We start from the raw sequence: 11,800 nt of genomic DNA, 5'->3' as shown, positions 1-11,800 counted from the left end.
ATTTGGAACTTGCATTGCAAAAGGAGAATATTAAAGTCCACAAGATGGCAGCCTCCAGGAGCACAAAACTTCTGCTCTTTGCAGTGTTTACTAGAGTTTGTTTTATTGTGCTACAGGTAAAGCAATGCATGCTGTGTAGGTCATCGTGATATTTAGATGCAATAGGTGTTTGCTTCAGCTAGTACAGTCACAGTAGAATTTCAACAACGTTCAGAAAACACAAAATATTTTTAAGCTTAAAAGTTGTAAATCGTACATTAAAATATGATTATGATTGAATATAATAGACTAAGTAATACTATAATGTTTTGCAGATTTCCTTTTAAGCATACTGCTAACTGCCCTGCACGTCCTATTTTATGCAAGGTCCAATGCACGCTTGACGTCGGACGTGTATACGTGAGGACTGACGCTTTAAAAAAGGACCTTGCAAAACTTCACACAGACGTCATCTCAAAATGAGGTTCTACTCCGCAAAGTGTGTGCTGTGTGTGAGTACGCCTGTCAAATGCATGATTACCATGTACGCTTTATAAAGGCTTCTGCCATTTTGGGATTTTGGGAAATTGTGTGAGCTCTTTATTTTGCAGAATTTTAAGTTGTTAGTTTTAATAGTTTCATATACAGGTCAGTGCAACCTCATTAAAGGGGCAGTGAGAGATTTCGCAGGAAAATTGAATGAGAACATTTCACTTTATATTGATAAAAGGGATCCAGAGAAACCTACCGCAGTGGTAATTTCAAGGAAAAAAAACAGTAAATAGTAAAATAAACGACATTTTATGAGCGTTTCGTTTAGCGTGCCTAGATCTTGAGTTTTGCACTCGCGTTGCATTATGGGATTGAGCCAAGGCAATTCGGTAACAATTTGACAGCTGTGGTGACAACTCGCGATACGTAAACAATTGACCGTCGATCGGGCACATGGACATGTGTACAAACTATGTATACAGCAAATTACGCCGTACTGATTATATTCATTTTCTTTTGAAAAGATAAATGATTTCATGTCAATATATCCCGGCAATATATTGTCCACTATCGTGTTTAATTTCCCACTATAAAATTCAAATAAGAACAGCTTATACATGAAGAACCATGCACGTACATGTAAAGGAAGTATTCCAGTAAGCTTATGTATACAATTTCCCTCAGTGCATGACGATTAATACTTGTAATCAGTGGCAGACCCAGGATTTTTTTCGGAGGGGGACTTGGGGGAAGTGAATTTCAGGGGGGGGGGGGATCAACCAATTTTGTAGCAAAAAGTTGCAGCAAAAATTGGAAATGTGTGTGATTTTTTTTGGGGGGGGGGAGTCAAGTTGCCTAAAAAATGGGGGGGGGCAAGGGAAATACCCCCTTTCCCCCAGTCCAAAATTTACAAAAAGTCAGCATCAATAAAATTTCGACCCCCTTATTTCGACAACAATTTTATGACCCAAACACCCCCTCCCCACCACCACAGTCCACCACCAATACACCTTACCCCCGGCAGGCTAAAATTGTATTGAAATCTGTCTTTTTGAATAACATAAATACACTATCTGTGGACATCTTGTGACTTCCTACATTTTGGTCATCAAAAATTTTTGACCCTTATTTTTCTTTGTCCGAAATTTATGACCACCCCCCGTATATTTGGGACCCCCTTCCAAGAAAGTGACAGCTCCCTAATGCGGGTCATACAATATCAGAAAACCCTGGAGAAAATCCAATCAGGATCATAGTAACACATTGACCCTTTATGCAAACCACAGATACTGTATTCAAACCCACATCCTAACCCTAACCAATAAACACAATCAAAAGCCAGAAGTGTAAACTAAGTCAGAATTTTGTTTCAACTTATACAAATTGCATTTGCGGGTTAAACAATTTCACAAAGCACAAACACCTAGAAACACAAGTGCATACCCACACACAAAAGTATCCATAAATCACTTGCAAATATAATTTTCTAAAATTCTGACATGCTTTTTACACTTCTGACTTTTGCTTTTTACATTTACGCTTCAATCAAGTGACTTGAAATGACTTGACTTGCCCTGAATTTTTGGTGACTTGTTATAACTGGGGTCTGGGGTGGACTCAACATTCATACTGGTATTCAGTGCTTGGGTAAGCTTTTTTAACTCAACAATGTCATCAGGGTGCTGCCAGTTCTTAGGAGGGGTCCCAAATAAGTGGAGGATCATGATAGGTTTGGCATAGGCTACTAAAGGGGTCAAATTGTTTTCCACTAAATGTGTGGAACATGGAGGGTTTTTTACAATTGAAATTGAAAAATGAAAAAGATTGTAAATGAGGTATCATCATGGCCTCCAACCTATCCAATGCTTAAAAACCTTGTTTACTTTCAAATTTCAGGGACAGGGTTCTGTCCCTTCTAACTGACAGTGCCCATATAACTTTATATTTGCTGATATGGATAAGGGGGGTGTGGTCATAAATATTATCAACTTCACTTCAGATACATATAGGTGACAAAAACAATGCAATCTGGTCACTGATAGCCCCCCCCCCCATTCCTTTCCAAAGAAAATAGCCCCACAGGCCCTTCACTGCATGCACACTATAATATCCCCATATGTGTACTTCCATATCAAAACGATGCACTTGTCGGCTGCTACATGTGTCTCATTTTACATACTAGTTAGGAATAAATACCAGACTCATCTCAAGTGGAGGTCACCTCAAATCATACCAAAGTCACTTGATTTAGGAATACAGAGAGCATGTTTCTAAACTATGTGACCTGGGGATGTTTTGAAGTGACGCCCACTTGAGATGAGTCTGGTATTTATTCCTAGCTATTATGTGAAATGAGACACATGTAGCAGCCGACAAGTGCATCGTTTTGATATGGATGTACACATATTATATAGCCAGTCAGTCAATGCGTACAACTACATTTAAGACACAGGGCATGTGTATGCCAAAAATAATTTCTCTCTTGGACCACTCACAGAGTGAATGGGCCATGTACTGTATGAACACTATGTGTTGATGATCCAGGATCAAACCACTGGTACAGCTACAAACATATAAGAACATGGAAAGTGGACACAGTATTGAAGAAATTGAAGTCTTTTATGGAAATAAATTTAATTACTCTTTTATTTTATTCTGCTCCTTTTCTTTTAATACATAACATTGTAAATTACAATAATTATACAAAAACACCTCACTTTTCCCAGAACATGGGTATACTATAGTATAGTATAGTATAGTATAGTAAAGTCCCATGTTTGAGTAAAATTCCACCCCTAGTTTTTTGACAAATTCCACAAATTGTCCAAAAAATTGGATTTTATTTTTTGGATTTGGAGTGTCCCTGGACCAAAGAGCTAAATGCTAGGATCAGCCATGGTTGACTTTTCAAAAAATTACAAAAGTTACATTTTGTGTTTTCAATATGCAAAGTTATAATTGGCACTTCAAAATGCATTGGATTTGTATCCATTTTGAAATATGTCAATAGACTAATGACATGAATAGGCCTACAAATAATAACTTATGTTAAACTTTTCATAATTTAAAACTTTATGCTTATGAACACTGCTCACGGGTTCCCGCCTAAGATTACATTACCCGGCAGGAAATTCCCTGCCCAGGTACCAAATTTCAACAAAAAATTATTTTTCCAGTATTGGAGTGTGTCCCTGGACCTAGAGCTAAATGCTGGGATCATTCATGGTTGTTGTGTTTTTTTAATGCAAAGTGATATTTGTGTTCATGTTATACCGGTACTGATTTCAATATATACAAATTCAATGCATTTTGAAATCATTAAGGTATTACTACACCCTGTGGTAATTTAGACTATTTTTGCTTTTCTCAAAACTTATAACACACTGGTAAAAAAGTTATGTATAATATAGGGCAATGAATCCAGTTCCTACACTGGAATTTCAGTGACACAAGACAAGCGTTCGTTATTTAGGATAAGAAATGAGGTACCGCTGGGATGTACCTCGATCCGATCATATATACTGACCCACTTGTCTTGAGTCAATTAAATTTCAGTGTAGTAATTGGATTCCTTGCCCTAATAATATACATAACTTTTGTTACCAGTGTGTTATTATTTTTGAGAAAAATGCAAAAATGGTCACAATTTACCACAGGTGTAGTACCCCTAATAGAGTATGAACAATGCAACATGAATACAAATTATCAATTTGTATATTAAAAACATAAACCTTTTTTTTTTTTTTTTTAAGTCGACCATGAATGATCCTAGCTTTTATAAAAAATAGCTCTACGTGTAGGTCCAGAGACAACCGAAAAAGGAATAAAATATTTGTTAAAAAATTTTGGGTACCATATTACCAGCCCGAAAAATGAGTCGGGTACCCGGGCACAAATTTATTACCTGAAAATCCATGGCTTAAGGTGGTACTACACCCCTAGATAAATTTGTGACTATTTTTCTCAAAAAATAATAACACACTGACACTGGTAACAAAATTTATGTATATTATAGGGGCAAGGAATCCAGTTACTACACTGGAATAATTATTTCAGTGACTCTAGACAAATGGTACGTTATTTATGATAAGAAAAGAGGTACCTCTAGAATGTACCTAATTTCTTAATGTAAATGAACCACTTGTCTTGAATCACTGAAATTTCAATGAAGTAATTGGATTCCTTGCCCCTATGATATACATAACTTTTGTTACCAATGCATAGCTATTTTTTGATACCAATGCATAGCTATTTTTTGAGAAAATGCAAAATTAGTCACAAAATTTATCAGGGGTGTGTAGTACCACCTTAATGAACACCATTTACTACTTGTTGTATGTAGTACATGATCAACTACATAACAATACGATGACATTTCATCAACTTTGAATGTCAGTCAAAGGTCTCATATCAGGTGTCACATCCCGGGTCACATCGCAAAAAAGAGCTATCGATCATGCGATGGCATTTCTTCTTGAATTGAGTCCCTGCTGGCATGGCTGGCAGCTGCCATTAAGTCATTTCCAGTTTATCGCCATCCCATGCCATGGAAGCTAGAGTTAGACTCGAGTAAATCATTCTTGAATGCTCCGTTGATTATCCATGATGTTCCCCCCTTTTCATGTTTTTATCATGTACATTTGCACCCCATTCATGCATTTGCTCCTATTTGCCCAGCATGTGAAGTAATGCTTTGATCACTACTATAAATTCATGTGCAATAGTTATAGCACTGACTAGTCTATGTACTTCACCATTAGGCTCATCAGAATGTTTATCGCGTCCTCACTTACACAGGATCGGCTACATACATACATGGTACTAGTAGTTGATGTTGCAAATAATGAAATTGCAATGCATATTGAACATGCATCCAGTTGCTGAACAGAGAGAAGAAGTGCATGCTGTCGAATTCTGCACTGCGTGCGTAGGTACCGGTATATTCGTCTCAGACTGAACACAGTACATACATCGTCATCACACGCAACGGTTGAAATGTAAAGTTTTCCAACTTCAGTTGGTTCCTGAGGATGACTAAACTGAAGCGCAAGCAAACTGACCCTTGAAGCTAAAGAAACGAATAGTTACATATCGTCCTGGGTGTATCGCACCATGTACAACAACACTGTTTCACTCGCCGCCAACTCATCATCTGCCAACATCAACATCAACAACGTAACGTAAATGTTATGGCTCATTCCCATGATGCAATGCACGCATTAACCTAAAATCAACGGGAATTTTATGTATAGATCTATACTTTTATTAGAAAATCATGAAATTTTACCCGAAAGACGCCGAATTTCGCTTAACTATTTCAGATTAAGATTTGTATATGTATAACCATTACGTATATGTAAAAACCAGACTTTGAGCTAGTTTGACCGAAATTGAGGGCGTTCTGTGCGCGATATCTCTCAATGCCCCTTTAACACAAAATTAACAGGGTTTCAGATTTTAGTTTGTGTTAACAAGATTTTGTGTTTTATAACATCTTTATTATTATAATGTACTGTATGAAATAATATGCTTGGGCTTTGAAAAGTATTTTAGCAGGAATTTTGTATTTACAGATTTTGTGAGTTTTCACTGTAGTTGAATTCTTTAATATGGGCTATTCCATTTGAAATCCATACACACCCTGTGGAAGAAATAACCTTAATCTTCCACCGAATGGGCACCGACCATGATTGGGGGGGACCGGGTCTGATTGGGGGCACCGGGTCTGATTGGGGGCACAAGCCGTTTTTTGCCAATTTTCCTAGATGGTATTTTCTCAATTTTGCAATCAATTGCCCCTCCCCCCGTGCCTCTATGATGCTACGCCGCTGTGGAGATTATCAATTCTCTAGAAACAAATTTAACATATTTGAAATTAAGTTTGATGTATTATTTTTATATTTACCATTTTCTACTTGCAGATATTTGTCAATAATCTCATTCCTGACCACCAAGCCGACGCCTTTCACCAATCAACACTGCTAAACCCGACCACAGGGGACACAATCATCTCCTTCCTGTTAGATGGGTTCACCAAATGGGATGCTGCTTACTTTCTTCACATAGCCGAGGAAGGCTACACCCATCAACACATGTTTGCTTTCTTTCCACTTTTCCCCACGTTAGTCCGAATACTTGCCTACACAGTACTTTATCCTCTTCAATATTTGATGCACATCCGCAGCGTGCTCATCTTTTCTAGTGTGCTTATTAATTTCTGTGCCTTTCCAGTGTGTGCTCATGTTTTATTTAAACTTGGTTGTTATGTGTTGGGCGATGGACAGATGGCCTATAGAGCAGCGTTATTTTTCTGCATCAATCCTGCTGGTGTCTTTATGAGCGCTGCTTATACAGAGACGTTGTTTTCAATGCTAAGTTTTGCAGGTTAGTTTGCAGTTTTTACAAAATTATATTGTGATTGTATAAGTGATAACTTTAATTGTGCAGGGTGTATCACAAAAAATGTTCAAAACTTAATACTTATTTAACTAGAAAGAAAGTGTGAGAAAGGTTTTTAACACAAGTCTCCACATACATAAATGACCGCCAGTAAAATAATTTCACTGACCATCCAGGATTTGAACCTGGGACCTTCGGATCACCGGACCGATGCTCTACCAACTGAGCTAATGAGTCAGATGGAGAAGAGCAGTGATATTTAGAAAGAAAGTGATTATAAATGATATTGAAAAATATTTATATTGGGTGTGTGTAGCCAAATTGAATCAAAAGTGACAAAAATTTACATAGACCTTTTGAAACATGCTATAAATTATGAGCGTAGCGAGTGAGTGTTGACTTGTCACGCTGTAATGAACCAGTTAAGGGGGTACTATACCCTTGGCCAATTTTGTGCCTATTTTTGCATTTTTCTCAAAAATTATAGCGCATCGGTGACAATTAAGATATGCATGCTGTAGGGCAAGGACTACAAATATTGCTCTGAAAATTCAACAACTCAAGGCAAGTAGTTATTGATTTATTGATCAAATACTGGTTTTCCCTCATTTTTGACTGCAACTCCACAACTGCTGTCTGTGCCAAAATAAAATATCCAGTGCAGTAGTTGTAGTCCTTGCCCCTATAATATTCATGTCTTACTTGTCAGCAATGCGCTACAATTTTTGAGAAAAATGCAAAAATAGGCACAAAATTGGACAGGGGTGTAGTACCCCCTTAAATATACCTAAATTGTCACTTTTGAAATGTTCTCTTTTTCTATTCAAACAGGTAGGGGAGGGCGGGTTAGTGCAGTGGTCTTCTCACTCGCTTCTCACTACTGTGGCCCGGGTTCAATTCCCCGCGGTGCCACATGTGAGTTTGGTTGCCGATCCATGCTCGTCAAGTCGCAGGTTTTTCTCCGGTGCTCCGGTTTTCCTCCTCCTCCTAAAATCGGACCTCTTCCCATATCCCTGTCCCGTCATATCTGGAGGCATCCCTTTAATTTAGTAGCCTCTGAGCACTATTGGGTTTAGTCTGGCTTCGGCCGAATGTTATAAATAAAAAATAAATAAATATAAATAAAAGGTATAACTTTAGGAAATAAAGTCGCATCAAATGAGGTATCAAAATACGCAGAACTAAATTATCTATCTATTGGTTACTTTATGTGGTAATTTAGGTGGAGTGTCTTTAAGATATTGCTTTTTCTTTAAGTGTATGGATATTTTTTGTGTGCAGTTTATATAGTGGTTAAAATATCAACCCCAATTTCATGGGGCAATGGTGGAGATGTTGGAAGGAATGTTTTTTAGAAGGTGCAAAAGATTTGTGAAAATGTTGACAATTTTAGTATTATAAATGTGGGGTTTTGTAAGGGGGTGTATTTTTATGGTGTGTGTGGATAAGTTGGGGTGTGTGTGGGGGTGTGTGTGTGCTATCGGGAGTTAAAAAAGAAACAAAAAGGAGAGAAGATGAACAAAGAAGTCACTTAGTACCCCCTGGGATTCGAACCTTAGACCCCTTGCGTGCCAAGCACGTGATCACCAACCGGTAGCCCCAGCCAGCGATTCTGTGGGCATATAGCACTTGGGGTGATTGCGTCAGTGCATCACATGGGATTCCTGCATGCGCATTGGTTATCCTTGTAGTATTTTGTGGTCTCTAGCCATGTACATGTAGGGTTAATTGTTGAATCTTGTGTTTTCCTTTGCAGGTATGCTTAAACTTGAACAAGGCCGTTACATGTCATCAGCAGCATTGTTCGCACTATCTGGAGCCACTCGCTCAAATGGACTCGTATCCCTTGGATTTGTTCTGTATGGCTCTGTGAAAGCCGTAGTTATGCGATTTACGACTGTAGTCAGAACTCGATCGCGAACAGCTATAGCAAGTTTGTATGGCATATTCCTCTACAGAGCTGCTGTAGTGATTCTAAGCACCGGAATTGTCATATTGCCATTTTTACTCTTCCAGTTCTATGCCTATATGACAATATGTGTTGAATATAAACTGGTGCCAGATTTTATAAAGCAGTATTTGCAGACTGGAGCTGTTAAACAGACATTAGCGCTGGATCCATCTTGGTGTGAGGGCGCTTTACCTATTCCATACTCGATGATTCAATCGCAGCATTGGGAAGTGGGATTCCTGCAGTACTATGAAGTAAAACAGATACCAAATTTCTTTCTCGCCTTACCAATGATTATACTTTGTATTTGTGCCACAATAGACTATTGTTCCAACAGGCGGTCTTATGTGAAACTTTTAGGACTAACTTCATCAGGGATAATGATCAAATACGACAAGAGTTTTAAGGAGCCTACTTTCCGTTTCTATGATGACTGTGTGTTTGTCTACGTAGTACATATGGTATTTCTAACTCTTTTTGGGGTTACATGTATGCATGTTCAGGTAAGTATTTGATTTTGATTTTTATCTTGCTTTCTTTTCGTCATATCGTTAAAATCTGACCTGCTACAAAATGTATCACGAAATGAGCGTAAAGTCGCAAGTTGGTAGTTTTCAGATGTTCTGGCTGCTGTGTTGGTGTTGTTTGTTTCACAAGCACCTGTTCAGGTATATCCTTTGTGAATGGGGGAACAATAGGCCATTCATGAAGGACATACTACTGGCTTGTACAGGTGCATGGCAAACAAAGAACACCAGGACATCTGGAAACTACCAACTTGTGACTTTCCGCTCATTTTGTGGTAAGCAGGTCACAATATGAAATGCATTAATTTCAAATTTTAATATTATATGTTAAAAAGTGAAAATCTGAAGTTCATGGGAGGAAATTTTGAACGTATTTTTTTTAAATGACAAGCTTGGAGGTAATGTTGACACTATTCTAAAGACACACAAAAACTCATGGATGTAAAAGTTGCTCAAGTAGGTTATTCCGGGTCCGGTTAAAATACACACATCTACTAAGACATGACCATAATCGTTCACACAGGTGTATATTTCAAATGGAGTCACATATTCAAATTTACTCTCCTTGTGTGGAAGATTACATGTAAGGTTATGTCTTCCATAGGGGGTGTATGGATTCTGGACATGGCTAATAAAATTTAGTAATGTTGTGACCTGTTCGACCGGTTTTTTATCCAATATTTGCAGAGTTACTAGTATTAACTTCACCCAATTAATAGATTTTGTATTAACTTGTGTCTCTCAACAGGTAATCACAAGATTCCTAGCTTCAAGTTGCCCAGTGATATACTGGTATACAGCATGGTTGACCTCTGACCTTTCCCATCGACCACCGCAACCACCAACCGTCAAGGAGGACCAGACAGCTACAACATCATCAAAGGTTAATGAACTGTCAGAGCTTGTGTTACATAATGTGTTGACTATGCAGATCAGAAACTGGCAAAGTTTAAATGAAACCACCAAAATTGTTTTCAGATATTTCTTCCTTTATAACATCCTTGGCTTGATTCTTCATTGTAACTTTTTGCCATGGACATGAAGATGTTCTGTGTTCCTACTCCCGATGGCAAAAAAGGCACTTTAATTTTGTATTAAAACAATATTGTTCAGTTTGGCTGTTCCTTTACTTTGATGTTAAAGCAATAATGTGTGATTTGCATAAAGAATAGATTCCTATTTAACTGTTGTTTTCACTGATCACATTATCCCCTTTTAATTTCTAGCCAAACAAATGAGATATAACGAAGAAAAGTGTGATTTCATTCTAGCGCCTAAAATGCATACTACGCTCGCCAATCGTATTATATGTAATACTGCACGGAGCATCGCGCTGAACGCGTGTACACATAATCTGACATCCACGGACATGTTAGCAAGCATTCAATTGGTGAACTCTGAATGAAACCCGGTTTTAATATAAAAAGTTAAATATTACGGTTATTAAAGCACTTCAGGCTTAGTCTTTTATGTGGTATTTTAGTACACCACTGGGCATTATAATTATACAAAAAGTAGAAATCCAAGTAAAAGTGAGGGCGTCGCTGTGAAGCAAATCACACATTATGGCTGTAACTGGAAAGTTGACATTCAGTATGCAATCACTTATTTAAAAAAATATTTTATTTAAAAAAAATTTTTTTGATTGATTCTCATAGTGTTCAAAGAAATTCTATTCACCCATGTGAGGAGAGCTTCGATCTGGCAGCATCAGAGCTGCCAACAATTGAATCTTGAAAAAAGGGAGATTTCCTGTTGCAATCAGGGAGATTTGTCAAAATGTGTACATCTTAATGGATGAAACCATTTCCTTTTCAGGGAGAGGACCAAAAATTAAGGGTTCTGAAGGTTTAAAAGTAGGGAGTCTCCTGCGAAAAGAGGGAGAGTTGGCAGCTCTGCAGCATGCATGAATAGGAATTGATCCAGTCATTTAACTTTGGGTAAAGTTATGTAATACTTCCTTTCATGTCTATTGCCAGTTGAGGCTCTCCCCGCATATGGCAGAACTGTACAATAGGCGTATTACAAGGTTATGTACAATTCAATTGCAACATTGGGATTCCATCACAAATAGGGGATTCTTAGTCGTTGGGAGTGGTCTTATTCGTAGACACATAATCTGATTGGACAATCGCATGATTTCAGGTGCCGTCTATCAGGCGGAAGACCACCCCATGTCATCATGAGTGTTGATGTACACTCTTGTAACACACTTGTCGAGGTTTTGCGTATGTATCGCGTTGTATGCGTAGACTAGTGCGGAATGCGCGCACCCGCAACATAATATGTGAAGTTTTAAACAGGTTTCGTTCATTTTATAAAAAGGGGAGTTTTTATGACGGCAACAAAAAATAGTTTACTTAATATTAAAATGATATAAGTATGAGTGCGCCAGCATCCACTACTCAAAATATTGGACCTGCCCGTCGTCTATCACACGGTAGAGGATAGT

General features: G+C 38.0%; 1 protein-coding gene across 1 annotated transcript; it reads left to right on the top strand.

Moving 5' to 3' along the window:
• Window positions 1-3: 3 nt before the first annotated feature.
• On the top strand, window positions 4-10,708 carry LOC140137495 (GPI mannosyltransferase 2-like). Its single transcript, XM_072159212.1, has 4 exons — window positions 4-116; window positions 6,393-6,855; window positions 8,627-9,324; window positions 10,097-10,708. Exons 1-4 carry the CDS (start codon window positions 45-47, stop codon window positions 10,388-10,390), a joined length of 1,527 nt encoding a protein of 508 aa, XP_072015313.1. The 5' UTR covers window positions 4-44; the 3' UTR covers window positions 10,391-10,708.
• Window positions 10,709-11,800: the final 1,092 nt, after the last annotated feature.

This window comes from Amphiura filiformis, chromosome 17 (assembly GCF_039555335.1).
Source record: "Amphiura filiformis chromosome 17, Afil_fr2py, whole genome shotgun sequence".
Classification (NCBI taxonomy): domain Eukaryota; kingdom Metazoa; phylum Echinodermata; class Ophiuroidea; order Amphilepidida; family Amphiuridae; genus Amphiura; species Amphiura filiformis.
Note: the sequence above shows the minus strand (reverse complement) of the source record. Positions and strands in the feature narration are given on the sequence as shown.